The sequence below is a fragment of the Ursus arctos genome, unplaced genomic scaffold (genome assembly GCF_023065955.2).
Source record: "Ursus arctos isolate Adak ecotype North America unplaced genomic scaffold, UrsArc2.0 scaffold_22, whole genome shotgun sequence".
Classification (NCBI taxonomy): domain Eukaryota; kingdom Metazoa; phylum Chordata; class Mammalia; order Carnivora; family Ursidae; genus Ursus; species Ursus arctos.
This window is the reverse complement of record NW_026622897.1, coordinates 53627826-53645845: the sequence shown is the minus strand read 5'-3', so window position 1 is coordinate 53645845 and position 18020 is coordinate 53627826. Positions and strand designations below refer to the sequence as shown.

The following is an 18020-nucleotide window of genomic DNA, read 5'->3' as shown; positions in this document are numbered from 1 at the left end:
AAGCTTTCTCCTAGTTGATGGAGGCATAGAGATACATTAGGCATGGTCCCTGCCTGTACCTTTGCATTGTTTTTTAGGAGGGGAAGAGACATGCCAAGAGAGTACAATGTGGTAAAACTTATAGAACCATGACCAGGATGGTAAGATTAGTGAAAGAAGCCTCAGTTTGTGTGGAGGAGGGGCATAGATGGGTTCAATGTAAGGCTGCACAGAAATAGAACATTTTTATAGGTAGAAAAACTGAAGTGGGTGAGCTGATCCTTGCCCCTACGAAGGCAGGGACTATGCCTACCGTATTTGCTGCTGTGTTCTTAGTACCAAACACATTGCTTACATCCAGGTACTTAATTAATATTTGTTAAACGAATGAATAAGTGACAAACCAAGAGCAGAATTGTAAGCCTGTAGCTGCCCCACAGAGCTCTTTTCAGATGTATTTAAATAATCCCATCCTCTTCTGACTAAGGGAGGTACAGCAATGATTCACATTAGATGCTTTCTCGAGATTAAACCCTTCTAATCTCCCAGCAGATTCTGTGGCTGGTCTCTCTGTTCTCCTTGTCCCCAGTGTTTAGAGTCAGTGCTGTAGGGACTCAGGGACCCTCACCCAAGAGCTGTCCCAATTGGCTTATTATTCCCATAGGATTGTGACAATGTCCTCTCTTCTCCTTTGTGGCATCTTGGTTGGGGATGGAAGGAGCTGGGCAGGGATGAAATTGTGACTGCTCTATTTCTTCCCTGAAGGGGAACAGGGAGGCCAGCCACAGTCTGTTGGGAGATTAGGAGGGTTTAGGTTTAAGACAGCCATCGAATGTGACTCTCAAAAGAACCAGCTACAGTGGGGAAAAACATGGGCTTTGAATGCAGGCAAACCTGTGTTAACATCTAGACAACCTCACATGTTGAGTGAACGTTAAAGAAGCTATTTCACCTCTGAGCTTCTGTTTCCTTATGAAACGGCGATTAAAAACAGTTAAGAGCTTTTGGAAAAAGTGAAACAAGGTAACATGCAAATTCCCAGCACAGTGCCTAGCAGAGGTTGATTGCTCATCAAGAACCAGTTTTTCTTCCTTTTTTCTTTCCTGGTCATTAACTTCTGACTTTCCTGTTCCCCAGGAGCTCATTCTCTGTCAGTGTTTAACCACTGCTGCAGATGGGTTCTCTGATTTCATCCAGGCAGATCGTATTCTTGGTTTCTTAATGGCGCCTGAAAGAGGATTCTTTTTCCTACACGAGGTTGGCTGAAAGCCTTGCTTGGTCTATTTCCCTTATGCTTAAACCAGTATCTTGGACATTACCGGTCTAGGGAGAGATGAGACAAGACTCACCAATGCCAGAAAAAAAATGATCAAAGGTCATACTGCCTGGACAGGGTTAGTTACACCTGCAAGGCTTCAAAACATGGTCAGAGTAACAGCACCTCGTTCTCCTTGACAAGGCTGTACGTTGTTGTCGTTGTTGTTTTGTTGTTCAAGGCCAGTCCTGGGGGAAAGAGTGAGGAGGGTAGGGTGAAGACCATTAGCTGTCCTCCAAAATCCATGCATCCCTCCCATAGTAATAGAGATGTGGCTGGGATGTGACTGCCCAGATAGGAAGCTCATTTGCCAGCTCGCCTTGTAGCGTGGTCACATTACTAAGCCCTTGTCAGTGGATGTGAGCAGAAGGGATGTGTGCAGCTTTTGCCTTGCTTGCTTAAGCGTACATCTGTGGCCCTGGAATTCCGTTCTTTCTCTCTCCTCACTAACTAGAAATGCCCCAAGCAGAGTGAACTTGGAAGCTGCATGTTGAAGATGGCGGTCATTATCCTTAGTCCCCGAATGACTGAGTAGAGCAGAGCCATTCACCTACTCGAAATGCTTGGACCATACTACATTGGGCCTCCTACTCAAATCCTTAAAGTTCTTCCAAATCCTTCTTCAAATCTCCAGGAAACATCCACAAATGCTTCTCTCTCCTCTTCTTGACTGTGACTTGTAATATCTGTTCCCCACATTTTCTGGTACTTAACTACATCGTTTCCTATGTGGTTCTGTTTGGTGTCACCTTGTTCTGTTCTTTATTTGGTGTGTGCTTCTTGTCTGTTAAGCAGGAGATCCTAAGATGTGACACCTTTGCTTTTACTCCTGTTTGCCCAACAGCACATCTGTAGTGGATGCTGATGGAGCCCGAAGAGGCTCCCTGCCCCAGCTGCTGCGGGTGTTGGCTGCCATCAGTTTGGAGCTGCTCCCTCTTCCAGAGATTTGGCCTCAGCCAAATGTGAGCACGCCTGGGAGGTTAAGTACCCCCTCTAGCAGCCAGCAGCCAATGATGTGGGACACGGGGCAGAAAATGATAGCCACAAAAGGTGGGGCAATTCTGTGATGAATACCGAGCTTCAGAACCTGCCCTAGGAGCCAGGCTGTTGCAAACCTCCAACCCAGACAACTTCGTTGCTTAGCTTTCTTCCTGTGCTGTGCTAGCCTGCAGTGGCTCACGGGTGCCACCTTGTCTCCAGAGAATTGCCCTCAGCGGATGAGATCCTCCTTACAATCCTCCTCTTGTCCCCCCTCCCCACCAAAGCGGCCCACAACCAATGCCTCGCTGATATGGGGGCATAAAAGACCAGCCCCTGGCCTCAAGGGGGTGTAATCCTGCGGTGGGGTTTGTGCCCCAGCCATGTAGACCAGTTCCCTGTGGATCAGGCCAGGGCTAGACATGACCCGAGACACACTTTGTTCTTTCTCCCTTGCAGGTTTTTCCTGAAAAGTGCCCCATCAACAAATGCCTGTCTCAAACTCTGTTTCTAGGGAACCCAGCCTCAAGCTATTGGCATCAGTGCCCTGCTATCATTTCCCCAGATCACTTTCCCATTCATTTCTAGGGACTATTCAGATCCACACCCTGGGTCGGGTGTACCTTGGAGCCAAGACTGGGTTGAAGGTGGTGCAGCGGTTAGATGAAGACCCGGTGGGCTCTGCTGAAGTCATTATAAGGAATACCTACTAATTAGGGTTGTTATGAAGGTATTAAGAGCTAAATGAGTTAATGTATATAAAATGCTTAGAACACTAGCTGACATCTAGTAAATGCTCTTAAGTGTTAGGGCAGGGTTTCTTTGATCTTCTTGGATCTTTTTTACTCATGCATCCCAAGAGTGCTAAGATGCGTGCTTTGCACATAGTAGGCCCTCAGTAAATATTTGTTGAATGAACGCTTACTGAGGTTTTGCTTTGAGGGCTCAACGTGATGTGCTGGGATCTGGCCAGCAGAGGGCAGAACCAGTGCAGATAAAAGATCCTGTGCCTCCAGGAGGAAGTGCCACTGAACTCCGGACAGTGGGTGTGGGGTAGAACTGGGGGAGGGGAGTAATGAGGTATATTGAGCTCCTACTTGTGAATTCAGACCAATAAGTAGCTCTAGGCCCTGGAGTTGCCCTGGTGTCTGTAGCTCTTCTTCTGACCTTGTGACTGACTACTCCACGCTCCCCTCAATAAATCCCCTTTTGTGTTAATGCTAATATACATTGGGTTTCTGCAACTTGCAAGCAAAAGAATTTATATTATTTTATTATTAATCCCTGTTAAGTGTAAGGACTGTGTGAAGGGGAGCCACTTCCATGGGTAGGGCCACTGAAGTCCCAGGGATGCCACACTGGGCCTGCTTCCTGCTCAATTTCCCAGCCAACCACTGTCTTTAAGAGTGTGGTTTCACCACATTTCTACCCCCAAGCTTCCTTCGTCTTGTTCTCCTCTTTCACTTCACCCATTTAGATCAGTCCTCTTTCAAAGTCCAGTTCAAATTCTACCTTTCTCTGAGTCCTCTAAATCTACTCAATCTCATTTCTTAGAACCCTTTTAGCCTGACCATTCCTATACTTAATTGCATTTCCTGTTTTATTTGGGAGTTTGGGCTGGGTGGTCTCTAAAGTCCCATTCAGTTGCAGATTTCTGAATCTGTTGTCTTTCCATATGTCAGATCTTCCAAAGCAGGTCTTCGCCTTCTCCTTCAAGAAGAGCTAGGGAAAGGCTTGAACATCGAGGGGGGGTGCTCAGCACAGATTTAGAGGGAGTGAACACAACTCACTGCTCATGGGAGTGAATGTGTTCTGTGATCCTTCATTCAAGAAACACAGGCATTTATTTTTATTTTTTTCAAAGTGGAAATAGATTCCCCCACCCCTTATTATACAAGCAACATACTCATGGTCAAATAAATCAAATATTACATAAATTTTTTAAGTAGAAAGGGAAAATCACCCACAATCCTTCTCTTTAGAGATAATGGCAATTAAAATATTCTTTTAGAGTTTTTGAAATATACAAATATGCATGTTTCAATAGGGCCTTCTGGAGACCCCATGTAGATCCCTTAAATAGAATCAAACAGAACAGTGGGAGGTTCCAGCCTGAGATTTGTAGCTTGTAGGGTAGTCAATTACCACATTGCACATATGAGACTGAACCATAGGAAAACTACTGATCGTCAGCTGCTTTTTTTTTTCTTTTTTCTTTTTTTTTTTAATTTATTCGACAGAGACAGAGACAGCCAGCGAGAGAGGAACACAAACAGGGGGAGTGGGAGAGGAAGAAGCAGGCTCATAGCAGAGGAGCCTGATGTGGGGCGCGATCCCACAGCGCCGGGATCACGCCCTGAGCCGAAGGCAGACGCCCAACCGCTGTGCCACCCAGGCGCCCCCGTCAGCTGCTTTTTGACCTACAAACACAATTTTATGATTTAACCTAATGTCTGTGAAGTCCAGAATGTCAGAACTGATAGAGCCCTTAGAAACTTTCAAGTCTATTTCATTGTGCTGAAGAGGGAAAAGGATCAGAGAGAGAAGCAACCAGCACATTCATATACCAGAATCTTTCCACTGAACCAGGTACCTGTTTCGCATACTCTCCTTTGAATTTGATAATCTTCTAGATGTGATAATAATCTTCTAGAAGCAGATTTTAGTTTGGTATCAGAAAACTCACAGAATTTCATCAAATCAGAAGATGCTATATTAGAGGGTATGACTGGAGATGTGGCTAGGAAGGGTGCCGTGACCCGGCCGGAGAGGCCCATGACCCATGGAGCTAAAACATGTCAACATTCAGGCCCTGCAATGCACGGCTCCTTAGGGTCTTAGGACGGGTCCTAGTAATGTATTCACATGGTCACATGTGTTGGTAATATTTGCAAAAGCAGGGTATTTTTTAATTCTTTTTCTTAAGGAGGGCCCCCAGAGTTATAGACGTTTCAGCCCTGGAACCTATCCTGTGTGGTGCAGTTTTGAAAAGCACGAGGCAAGGAAACCAGAGTTCCTAGTTCTAGCAGTGGCCCTGCGCTGGCCCGTATGGCCAGAATGGTACTTACTTTGCTTTCCTCGCAGGGGGTAAAATCACAAACATTAAATGTCTTAGAACACATAAAATGTGAACAAATATAAATAAGTCACATTACTTAGATTCTTATCTGTGATATGGGATCATCACTGCTGCTTCTTTCTCATGGTTGTTGAAGATAGCACATCAAAAAATGTGTCCTCAGGAGTGCCTGGGTAGCTCAGTTGGTTAAGGGTCTGCCCTCATCTCAGGTCATGATCCTGGAGTCCCAGGATCAAGACCTGCATTGGGCTCCCAGCTAAGTGGGGAGTCTGCTTCTCCTTCTCCCTCTGCCCCTCCCCCTGCTTGTGCTCTCTCTTTCAAATAAATAAAATCTTTCTTAAAAAATGTGTCCTCAATGCGTCTTCCTGTTTCATCTCCCTCTGCTACAACTTCCTCTTCTCCTTCCTCCAGCCTCTCGCCCCTAACCCCCAGTACTCTAGCCATGGGGCCAGGCATTGGTTATTATCTCTTGCTACTTCTATATATTTGTCCATGGGGCTCCCACTGTCTATAAAGTCTACCTTTACTGGGAAAAAAAAATCTTTATCCACAAGGCCCAGGTCTGCCAGCCCCTCTCCTCCCACCCTAATGATGACCTCCCTTAGGACTGTTTCTTGTTGATCTTACAGATGGGGACACTGAGGCCTGATGTGGTCCATCACTGAGTTCTGGTGTCGTGATATGCTGCCATTCGCAGCCCCCAGCATTAGATCATAGACACACGGTTCTTGATGTACACGTGATAGGGGTCACTGCGCTTGTCCACTTTGCGTGAGCGGGTATATCCCAGGATGAGGCTGCCCACAGTGGCAGCAAATAGAAACATGACGAAGAGAATGTACATGTAGGAGTTGTCATCACGGCCAGGTAGGCTGGCCCGCCGCTCCTCAGGCAGGTTGTCTGGCCCTGGCCGGCAGAGCAAGTTGCTGTGAAGAGTAGCATTTAGAGCCTTCAGCACCGCGTGCAGGCTCTCATACCAGGTCTCAGTGCCGTTGGTGGTCTCCATAGCAACAGGGATGCAAGTGGCCAAAGAACTGGAGGACGCTCTGCTGGTGACAGAAAAGAGAGAGGGGATGGCTTCTGTCACCTGCAGCTTGAATTCCCTCCCGACCGCTTCAGACCCCAGCTAAAATCCCAACATCACAGTTTATTCTACCTACTTGTTTACTGGTCTGTCTTCTCCATTAGACTATAAGGTAATGAAGGCAGGGACTGTGTCTGTTTTACTAACTGCTACATACAAGCACTTGAGACAGCATTCAATAGCCGCTCAGTATATACTCGTGGCATAATGCCTTCCTTGACCACTGTAAGCCATATTAATCTTTTTTTTTTTTTTTTGATTCTATGAATCACTGAGATTTAGGCTACCAGGGCATTTGGGGTTATTTACTCTAACTCCTTCCATTTTATACACAGGGAAACCGAGACCCAGAGAGAATTAAGTGGCCTGTCCATGATCAGAGAATATTGGAAGGAGAGCCAAGACAGAGTCCCTTTCTGTGATGGCTGGCTTAGAGCTCCTTTGGCTCCTGGGCCAGCTCTCGGCAGGACTGTGTTGCACCATCAGAAGACATTTCCCAGAACGCTCCTTCAACACAGATCTTTTTTATATTCCACAGGCAGCATTTACAAGATGTTTGGGGATAGCTTAGATTGCACCCTACTTGGAGGCCAGAGGCAGGGTCATTTGATCTCTCAAGCATCCTGTGTCCCAAACACTCTAGGGGGAAATTCTGTTGGAAATGAGGTGGTGGGGGAAGCAGGAAGAGACTGATAATCACTGCAGACACTGGAGAAAAGAAGAACAGGGTTGGGCCTAAAGGCAGGGGAGTGAAAGGATCACTCAGTCTGGTTTGGGGTTTTGCCTACCCCAGAGAGAGAAGACACAGACATCTCAACTATCCTTCCTTGTGACAAAAGTCACTGTGTACCTGGTGTATAATATATGTCCCTTTTCCTTCCTCTCAGAGATTCTTAGCCTATAAATATAGAAAAGTACCCAAAGACAGCCTTGTATCCTAATCTCTGAAAAACCATGTCATTTTTAAACAAGACTCCACACTCATTTCTTTCAGGAAGACTTCATTGAGTGCTCCCTACCCCCCCCTTTTTTAAAGATTTTATTTATTTATTTATTTATTTATTTATTTATTTGAGAGACAGAGCAAGCATGAGAGGGGGTGAGAGGCAGAGGGAGAAGCACACTCCCCGTTGAGCAGGGAATCCGATGCAGAACTCGATCCCAAGACTCTGAGATCATGAGGTGAGCCAAAGGCAGACGCTTAACCAACCGAGCCACCCAGGTGCCCCCAGTACCCCCTACCCCCTAACCATACTCCACAAGCTTTATCAGCACAGCCTTCCCTTTTGGCCAGCACTTACATATAAGGCAACGTGTGGCTATTCTCTTGTTATTGAAAAGGGTATCAGCAGACCACATGCTCCTGGTCAGCAGGGCTGTGTCTCTCCCTCAAGGCTAGGGAACTATCCTGAGACTGGCTGGGTGTTGTGCTTCCCAAGGGTCTACCTTGTAACTGGCTGGGTGTTTTTCCCTCAGGGGTCTCCAGTAAAGATGACTACTTTAGGGACTTCTCCATAGACCACACACTCAGAGTTCACCGACTGGTTCCAAAGCCCTCCTTTATCTAGGTAGAGTTGTCAACCAACCAAAGTTAACAAACTTGACTCTTAACCATATGGTCTCTTCCCCAGAAAAGATGACAGTTATGACCATGACCAATATTTATGAACAACTCTATAAATACAGAAGTTGGGAGGGAAGAATCTGAAAACTACAGCAGTCACCCAGGACTGGCCTACATTTCATGCAAGGCCTTTGGGGCTCCCTGCTATGTGATGCTTGGACTACCTTGTCTGGATGGAGGAAGGGAAGAGAACAAGGGCTCGCGGACTTAAGATCCAGGAGGCAGAGGTTCTCATCTACTAGCCCCCTTGTCAGGTAAGAAATTTCTGCCTTCTGCTTTCCTCATATCAGCCAATGGAAAGTAGCAGCAACACAACGAATTAATGGCTCAACTAATCATTCAGCCAGTCATCATTTATGGAGGCTCACTCTTGGGCAGGCCTCCTGCTGGGAGGTTGGGAGGCTCAGACCTAGTCCCTGCACTTAGGGACACACTGCCAGCTGATCTGTAATACAGGTGACAAGCCAGGGACTACTGGGGCTTAGAGAAAGAAGAGACAAATTCTGATCAGGGCTCAGAGAGTTTCACAGTGATAGAGGCATCTGAGTTGGACGTTGAAGGGTGTTTTGGAAGTAACAGTAAGAAAAGCAAAGAGGTGAACAAGCACGACAAAAAGAATGTTTAGAAGAACAGAAAGTAGCAAAAAGGGGTTGGAGTGTAAGATGTGTGGAAGGATAAGATAGGACGCGGGATAGAGAGACTGTCCTGAACAAGGTCACAGAGAGCCTTGAATGCCAGGCTGCAGAGTTGGACTTTATCCTGTAATTGGGGAAGAGCCATGGAACAGTATTTTAAAAGGGAATACAATGATAAGATTTCTGCTTTGAAAGGACACTCTGGCTGCTATGTGGACTGGAGGGGGTAAGAATTGAGGCAGGGAGAGAACAAGGGTCTTGAAATAGTTCGGGTAGAATACACAGAGTCCCTGGGGCCATGGGGATGACAAGGTGGGGACGGGAAGGGGTGTGAGATGTGAGAGGCATGTGGGGAAGGGTTTAGGGAAGAAGGGGCCTCAGACAGTTTTACAGGGAGATAACAGACAGATGGGGTGCCTGGAGGAGCCCACTTTGAAAGAAATGGGCTTCTTGCCCTGTTTGGGCTTTAGTTTCCTCATCTGTCGAAACGATTATCATCGGGAGTTGCTCAACGGGTACAGAGTTTCATTTTTGCAAGATGAGAAAGTTCTAGGGACACCTGGATGGCTCAGTCGGTTAAGTGTCTGCCTTCAGCTCAGGTCATGATCGTAGGATCCTGGGATCAAGGCCCACATCAGGCTCCTTGCTCAGCAGGAGCCTGCTTCTCCCTCTGCCTGCCGCTCCCCCTGCTTGTGCGCCCTCTCTCTGACAAATAAAATCTTTAAAAATAAATGAAAAAGTTCTAGAAATCTGTTGCACAACAGTATGAATATAGTTAATACTACTGAGCTGCATGCTTAAAAATGGATAATAGGGTAAATTTTATGTACTTTTTTTTTTTACCATAATTAAAAACGACATCATCCCTGCCCTGCCTCCCTCCAGGCTGGCTTGAGCATACAGTTTTATTATGGTGGAAAAAAATTTTAAATCTATTCTCCATTTTTGAGAAGGAAACACATAGACACAGTACGGACAATGAAGATGAAGTCTCCCCGTTCCCAGAGGTCCAGGACTCTTTCCCAGAGCAGTCACTGTTACCTGTTTTCTTAGATATCCTTACAAGCTAGTTTTAACTGACAGGGCAGAGGAAGGGCAACCTGAATCTGGAAGACTCACCAAATCACAGGCAAATCCTCTGTGGCTCTGAGTCAGCTTCAGGAATCTCCCTATGGGTGTCCTCGGGCTCCTCAGTCCCTCAGCCTCTTCAGGGTGTCTCTGGATACATCTGGGGTCTCAGTATTGACTTTGGGAGCGGGGAAGGCCCAGAGCTGGAAAGCAGGGGACGAGGCAGGAAAGGGAGGAATCAGACACCCAGAAATCTCTTCAGAGCCAGGGTGGATCTCCCAAGGCTGGGGCCCCAAGGGTTGTGCAATAGCCTTGCTGTGGGTGCTAACCCCCTCCCACCGCCCCTCCCTTTCCTGCAGCAGCTGGGTCAGGCCAGCCTAGAGTTGCAGTTACAGGAACTGTGTAGTGGCCAAGGGACATCTCACTGCTGTCCCTCAACTCCAGGCCCGCAACGTCTCTATTGGGTGTCTTTACGAGAAGCCTCGGTTTAACAGGTCGACTCCTGCTCAGACACCAGCTAATAGTGCAGACTCAAATATTGCCTTTCCCAAGGGTACAGGTATCTTAGCAGAAACCTCTAAAAGGTTGAAGGAGCCTGAGACCCAAGGGAATGAAGTGTGTGGCAGAATGGCAGCTGGCCACTGGGTCGATATTTTACATAGGAACAAACGATGTTCCCAATGACTGGGTAAAACACCGTCACACCATCAGCACTAGATCATTGTGACGATTAAAGAAGAAAATGGCACAGATGTGGCGGCCATTTTATTTTTGCAGAGCAGAGGCTGGCAGGACGTTCCAAGTCCGTCTGGTCTAACCTCTAGTTAACCTCCTTCATCTTACAGTGAAGGAAGTGTAAACCCGAGGAGCTGTCTTGGTTCAGCTGCTACTTGTGTGACTTAGGGCATGTGACTTCCCTTTTCTGGGCCTCAGCTTCTGCCCGCATCTGTGAAATGAAGGGGTTTTATCTACATAATCTGGTAAAGTCAGCTGTAACATCCCACGAGGGTACAGATCACAAAACCACACTGTGAGATTACGGGAAATTGTGGATAGGTTGGTGGAAGAGGCATTTTGGGGTCTTTCTAGAGCCATGTAAGTCCCAAGATAGAGAAGCCTGCAGCCATTGTTCTCACAGATTAAGACATAACTGAGCCCCAGGACTGAGTTACACTGAATATTCCTGCCTAGATAAACGGAGAGCCAAATCGGTTGGCTTGTTCGTTTTTCCTCTTAACGGCCCACCTGCCCAGGTGATCTAGCCAGGGAAGCAGGCAGACTCTGTGCAGGGGTGGGGGTGGAGGGACAGTGTGGGGGACAGGGTGGGCTCCGAGGCAGGGTTCAGTGAGGACAGTAAAGGTTCATGAAACCATACATTCCTCAGATCCTCCTTCCAGGGCCTCTCTGGATAGACCCCAATGTTTGTGGTTCTGACAGGAGAGGCAAAGAAGCCACTGTTACGTATCTTTAGGTGCTGGGTTGGGGTAGGAGTGAGGGCCCGGGTGCAAGGGCATCCTCCCGTGTCGGGAAACAGAGAGCTGATAAAGGGACAGGTTGGTTCTCTTTGCACTGCCTCTAAGTCCAAGGATTGGCCATTGGCATCACTGTGAATTTTTTTCCTCTTTCTGAGCTCTGTGGCTGCCCTCGTCAAGATGAGTCACTGATTATAAAGTTCATAACAGCGGGAGATGGAGCTCTGCTTTGGAGAGTTCTTTTTTTTTTTTTTTTAAGATTTTATTTATTTATTTGACAGAGAGAGAGACAGTCAGCGAGAGAGAGAACACAAGCAGGGGGAGTGGGAGAGGAAGAAGCAGGCTCCCAGCGGAGGAGCCTGATGTGGGGCTCGATCCCAGAATGCCAGGATCATGCCCTGAGCCAAAGGCAGACGCTCAACGACTGAGCCACCCAGGCGCCCCTGCTTTGGAGAGTTCTTAATTTGAAACAGAAGATAGACCAGTTAAGAGGAAGGTGAACAGTGACTGACCATGCTGAAAGAGATTTGAAAGATAGAATCTAGATTCTAGGCCAACTCCTCCATTTTGTAGATGGGGAAAAGCGAAGCTCCAGGAGGGGAGGTGACTTGCCCAAAATGGCAGGACTCGTGAAGGCCAGAGGTCCGATGAGAACAGGGTCTTCGGGGGCATGTGCTGTTCAGGTGCTCTTTCCACTCCCAGTGGCAACATTCCCTGGCATCTGAGTTGTGCATCACACCGAACACAGTCTCCCCGTGTTCTGGGGAATCGGGTCCTCTAACTCCATTATTACTGCTTTTTCCTGCACTGCAGATTCTCACCAATCAAGGATCTGGAAAGGGGGGAAGTTGGCATGTTTTGGAGGAGTTAACCTTCCTTTATAATCTCATCTCCAGTGGTCCCTTCTGTCCAGACTCACTCCTGTTCCCCCAAACAAGCCAGGAGCACTCTCTTCCTCTACACTCTGTTGGTATTTCCTGCACGTTAACAGGTTCTTCCTGAATGTTCCTTTTTTTTTTTTTTTTTTTTTTTTTAAGTAAGCTCTATGCCCAGCATGAGGCATGAACTCATGACCCTGAGATCAAGAGTTGAACGCTTTACCAACTGAGCCAGCCAGGTGCCCCATCCCTAAATGTTCTTGACTTGAACTCACAGGTATCTAAGTTGGGGGTGGAGGTGTAAAGCTGTGATCTGAAGGATGAACTGGGCATCTTAGGTTTTCTTTCAGGTTTCTCTGGGGAAAAGAGAAACTCCGCCATTGGTTCTTTTGGGTTCCCCACTGCTCTGTTTCAGCTACTCTTTCAGAATGAACGTTTTAAGTGCCTGGGAAGGTAGAAAGGAGAGGCGGTTGGGGGGGGGGAGTCACACAAAGAAGATAGGGGATCCAATGACAACCCCTGAGACCACACAGTTTTGCCTTTGGTCCCTCAAGGGGTTTTATCACCACCCCTGACTGGGGAGCCAGTGGAGTGAGAGAGGAGTTAAAGGAATGGAACTTAACACAGAGTTGGAAAGAGACACAGGAATAAAATCTGAGCTGGAAGGGATCTTAATACTCATGTTGTTGGTACAAACCCCATTCAACCAGAAGAAGCAGAGCGCCCCCTCCCTGAGGAAATCACCTACGCAAGGTCTCAGTCCAGGGGTAGCGCTGGGACCACAAGTAGTATCCTGTCCACAGACGTTTCTACTTTTAGTTCCCTGTTGCCTGTAGGACAATCTAACCTCCTCAGATTGTCATTTAAGCTTCTTTGGATGTGACCCTGCCTCTAGCCCCATCTCACCACAGCTCTCCCCAGTACTCTGTGCCACATGATACTGAACTGCAGGCCATTCTCCAAACATTGCTTGCACTTGCACACTTCTTTTTTTTTTTTTTTTAAGATTTTATTTATTTATGTGACAGAGAGACAGCCAGCGAGAGAGGGAACACAGCAGGGGAGTGGGAGAGGAAGAAGCAGGCTCCCAGCGGAGGAGCCCGATGTGGGACTCCATCCCGGAACACCGGGATCACGCCCTGAGCCGAAGGCAGACGCTTAACGACTGCGCTACCCAGGCGCCCCACACTTGCACACTTCTTGCCTTTGTTTATGCTGTTTTCTTTGGCAGAGGAGGTCCCTTCCTCTTTTTATCTTCCTGGTGAACTCCTATTCATCCTTTAAGACCCAACTCCAATGTCACCTCTGTAGACCCTCTCCTGAGACACCCCCTCTCCCTTCCCCCCTCCCTAGCCAGTTAGTCTCTCCCTCTTGTCTGTTCCTAAAGTGCTTTACATAAAACCCTATTTGAGCACTGTGCTGTACTGAAAGTGTATGTGTGTGTGTAGGTATCAATACCTATAAATATGTATGCTAAACTCTGTGCTGTGAGTTGTGAGGGCAAAGACCCGTGCCTCATACAGTTCTTTATTCACTGGGCCTGAGCACACAGTAGGTTCTCAAGAATAAATGAATCAGTGCCTCTTCTTATTAGACCATCCCCCATCCAGCACACACATACACATTCATGAAAACAATTTACGGTAAGTACTTAAAAAGCAACTTCGAGAGCAGAAACAGATACCATTTGGTTTGGGAAAGGGGAAGCTCAAAGAAAAAAAGCCATCTTGGTCAGGCAGAGAAGGGACTCAGAGGAGGAGGAATCTTTGGAAGCTTCTTTGGAAGCCCTGACGTTCCCTGTACCTGAACCCCATTCAATCCAAAGGGCAGACATTCTTGGCCCCAAAACACTAGCAGTGGTTTTTCCACTCTCTTCCCTGTGTACCTACCCAGGTGTGGCCACACACACCCACCCATTGCACACATACAGTCCAATTCCCAGTCACCCAGCCTGTGATCTTGCCTTTCATGTGTGCCTTTGATGGTTCCAATCTTGGCTGTATGCTTGGCTATGTGACCTTGAGCACTGCATTTATTTCCTCTGAAACTCATATATGAGATGGGGATAATTATCCCTGCCCTGTTTACCTTACATGGGGACTGGGAGACACAACAGGGGGGAAGGTGTTTTAGAAATTGCCAAGTATTATAGAAGCATAAGAGAGAATTATTGGGCGATCTGATTTCCTCTTCTATTTCCCTACCCCCACCTGCAGATTACCAAGAACAGCCATCCTTATGTTGTCCCTCCCACCTCCCTTTGGTTCTCTTTCCTTGGGAGAAGTCAGCAGGCTCTTAGGACTCTTCTTGATTCTCGGACACACTTTCCTCCTTCGAAAGCCTGCCTTGGGGCTCCTGGGTGGCGCAGTATGTTAAGCATCCGACTCTTGGTCTCAGCTCAGGTCCTGACCTCAGGGTCGTGAGATAAGCGCCCCCCCTTGGGCTCTGCACACAGTGCAGAGTCCGCTTGAGATTCTTTCTCTCAAATAAGTAAATAAATCTTAAAAAAAAAAAAATGCCTTCCTTGTTTCTCATACTCTGATCAGCCCTGTAGTCCCTTTTCATTTAGGGGTACCATCCGGTAGTCCTATAGTTGATGGAGAACACACCAGAATTGGAATCAGAGTCATGCCCCTATTAGGCCATGTCTAGCCATGTGTCTTGGTCAAGGGATGACTCCACTCTGGGCCTCATGTTCCCCATCAGTAAGCTGGGGGTTCTGTCTTACGTCCCTCTTAGTAGGTATTTGGAGCATCCACCCCTTTAGTTTATGGATAGAAATGTGTTTTGAGATGTGTCAAGTGAGTGAGGGATGAAGAAGGGTGTTGGTTATCATCTTAAGGAGTCAAGATAATCGAAAGCAGTTTCCCTGCCTCAAGCAAGGGGCTCCTCCATTTGGAACCAGCAAAGTGGATGGATGCCAGGAGATAATGAGGAGCTTACGCGTTTACGATACACCTTTGTAGGTGAAGTGGAGAGAGCCCTGGACTAGAAGTGAGGAGTCTTGGGTTCGTTCTGCTTCTCTCCCATTCCTGGTGCGTCCCTGGGCAAGCTATCGCTCCGCTGGGCCTCAGTTTCCCCACATGCAAATTGGTGAAGAGTGGGGAGAAGGGATTGGAGGAGATACTCTTCACGGGCCCTCATACAAGGGTCCGTCTGAACTCATCGACTTTCCAAGGTCCAGAGCCCTTGCCCCTCATGCCACATGGAGCGTGCAGACGACAGGACCTAGAGGCCCATTTAACAGGTGGTGACCCAGGAAAAGAAAGTACAAGGCATACAGCGGGTAGGGGACTTGAACAGGTTTACACAATCTGTAAACTAGAACCCAGTCTCCTGACTCCCAACCTAGACTTCTGTTATTAGCAACAGACGGTGCCTTTGGGAGTCCCCAGGCGCGGGGCACAATGCAGTAGCGAACGGGCAGGTCGGCTCCGCGGAGCTAGCAGCTCCGGCCAAACAAGAAGACCGCGCGGGGTCCCCGAGGGCCATTTCTGCGTCTGCGTTCGCTGCGGCCCCCGCCGGTGTTCGCCTGCGTATCTGTGGGCGCGGAAAGAGCTTTCGAGCCGCCGTCCCGGGGCGCGTGAGTGCTAGTGCAAGCCCAGCTCCGCACTCCCACGTGGGGCCCCGGGATCCCTGCAGCTCGGTTCTGGGGAGAACCAGCCCGGTATGTGAGCCGCCCCCCACCTCCGGTCGGCGTTCTCAAGGGAGGCGGGAAGACCCCTCACTTCTACCCCCGGCTGCAGCGCAGCCTTCCGGACCCTGCGAGTGTGCCTTACCTGCCTCTCGGCAAGACTCCGAGGGGCGCCCGTCTCTCGGTAGGACCCCGCACCCTGGGCTCGTCCGCGCTCCGTCTGCGGGTGTGCACACAGCCCGCGCCCCCTCGGCTCTGCGCCCCGACCCGCGCTCTGCTCCCTTTAACCTTCCCCAGGGCGCCTCCTCCCCCGGCCCCGCCCGGCCCCTAGCACACCCACTTCGCCCCAGGCTGGCTTCGGGCGCCTCCGCCCAGCTCCTCGGCCTCACGCGGCGTGGGCTCCGACCCTTCCGACCCTTCCGTCCCCTGCAGCGCCTGCTTCCTGGACAGGAGGCCGAGTGCCTCTCAGTTTGCTTCAGCTTGCCCAGCCCGAGGCTGATCTCCCAAAAGCCAGGCTGAGCGTTGGGTGCTGGTGGAATCAGGCTTTGCTCCTAAGTGGCTGTGTGGTGGTGGGCAAGTCACTGCTCCTCACTGGAAATGGGTCAAGTTCCTAAACGCATGCTTCGCATGGGAGTGGTTTGGGTCAGGTGAGATTGTAGAATCCAGAATATTAAATCCATTGGTCACTGGAGAAATCATCTGCTTCTAACACAAACTGTCTTTTCCAGACAGGAATGCAGAGGCCCAGTCTGGGGAAGGGACTTGCTCAGGCTCCCCACAGAAGTCAGGGGTGGAACTCAGACTCAGAATTCACTGTGTCACTTTCTCTCCTTCACCCCAGCGGATGTCCCCTCCTTCCAAGTCTCAACAGCTCCTCACATGCCTGGACCACTGTTGTCCAGCCATACTTCACTGGTCCCTGCCCCAGAGCACCCTGCACTTTCTGGCCACCAGGCCCTCCCTCACACTACTGCTTTCTTGCCGGTGACACTGCAGGCTCGAGGAAAGACAAGCAGACAGGGACAGCTGGGAAATGGGTGGGGCGGGGGGAGAGGGGGCGGCTATCTGCGGAGGAGTGGACGGTGGTTGGGAACAGCCTCTAGGGGACTCTGTGGGAGTCCTTATCAGAGCCCTCTTTAACAGCCTCCCACCATGGCATAATTAATAATAAACCGAGGCCAGCTCTTGCTCCCTTGCAAACAAAGATCTGTTCCAGGCTATCCGAGGCACACACCCTTATCATAGAATCTCAGATTATATTTAAGAAGAGCTATCATTTTAAAAAGGCCCACCACACGGAGAGAATGCTGTACAGGATTGCTATTCCTTATCAAAACCCGTAACTTCCCTGTTGTTTCTGTGGTTGCATATTTTGACCCACCTACTCCTTTTTCTCAGTCTGATTAATCACCTCTCAAGGAAGTCATCCTGACCCTGGGCATGAAGTATCAAATTTCAGTCTGCCTAGGAATCACCTTAGAGCTCTTTCTGGTAAAGTTGACTTTTGGGTCCTAATCCAGAGGTTCTGATCCAGGAAATCCGGAATGGAGCTCAGAAACTAGCATAAAAGAAAGGAAGGAAGGAAGGAAGGAAGGAAGGAAGGAAGGAAGGAAGGAAGGAAGGAAGGAAGGAAGGAAGGAAGGGAGGGAAAGAGAGAAAGAAAGAAGAAAGAAAGAGAGAGAGAAAGAAAGAGAAAGGAAGGAAGAAAGGAAGAAAGAAAAGGAAAGGAAAGGAAAGAAAAGAAAAAAGAAAAAAAAGAAAAAAGAAAAAAGAAAAGAAAAAGATTGATTTCCAAATCTGATGCCAGTGGTTCTTAAGATCAGCCTTGAGGAGCCAACCCTGGCTCAGGTAGGGCTCCTTCCCCCGTTCTGCCCAGGGCCTTGCATTTACTCTATAGGACTCTGATTACCGTTATCAAAAGTAACTATTTGCCCACCTCATCTACTAGATTGAGTTCTTTGAAGATAGGGATTTAGAATCACAGTCTTAGAATCACACCATCTTAGAGTTCTAGAATCATTTAGTGATAGAACCGAAGTTGAAAGGACTCCTGAGTCATCTGATCAAATCCCTTACCTAAACATCCCCTATATTCCATTTTTGACATGAGATTGTCTAGCTTCTCTTGTATACCTTTAGTGACAAGGAGCTCATTGCTTCCAAGGCAGCCAAGGCTCTGATTGTTAGGACGTTTCCATGTTTTAACAAAAACTGCCTCTTGTTATTTCTACCCTTTGGTCCTTGTACCCATCGGAGACACAAAGTATATGCCTA

General features: G+C 48.3%; 1 protein-coding gene and 1 long non-coding RNA gene across 7 annotated transcripts in view; one reads left to right on the top strand and one right to left on the bottom strand.

Annotated features, from left to right (window-relative positions):
- LOC123002053 (uncharacterized) overlaps positions 1-18020 on the top strand; it is a 61850-nt gene that overhangs the window by 37054 nt on the left and 6776 nt on the right. The window contains exons 1-2 of one of the 2 annotated variants that reach the window (XR_008960854.1): positions 6732-7617; positions 8067-8313. This is a non-coding gene — a long non-coding RNA (uncharacterized LOC123002053). Of the gene's footprint in view, positions 1-6731; positions 7618-8066; positions 8314-18020 lie in introns of those variants that run through there. The other variant, XR_007189582.2, reaches the window with a different exon arrangement.
- On the bottom strand, positions 4069-16020 carry KCNE3 (potassium voltage-gated channel subfamily E regulatory subunit 3). 5 transcript variants are annotated; one of them, XR_008960853.1, is made up of 3 exons: positions 15892-16020; positions 9814-12066; positions 4069-6397 (listed from the first exon to the last, which is right to left on the bottom strand). XR_008960853.1 is itself a non-coding variant. In XM_057316618.1 (3 exons), the coding sequence occupies exon 3, from the start codon at positions 6355-6357 to the stop codon at positions 6058-6060; it is 300 nt and encodes a 99-aa protein (XP_057172601.1). In that variant the 5' UTR covers positions 6358-6400; positions 9814-9965; positions 15892-16017; the 3' UTR covers positions 4069-6057. The 5 variants fall into 5 exon arrangements, 4 of the variants coding, with proteins under 4 accessions (XP_057172601.1, XP_048073143.1, XP_026373884.2 ...); XM_057316618.1 differs by having other exon boundaries at positions 4069-6400; positions 9814-9965; positions 15892-16017; XM_048217186.2 differs by having other exon boundaries at positions 9814-9965; positions 15892-16017.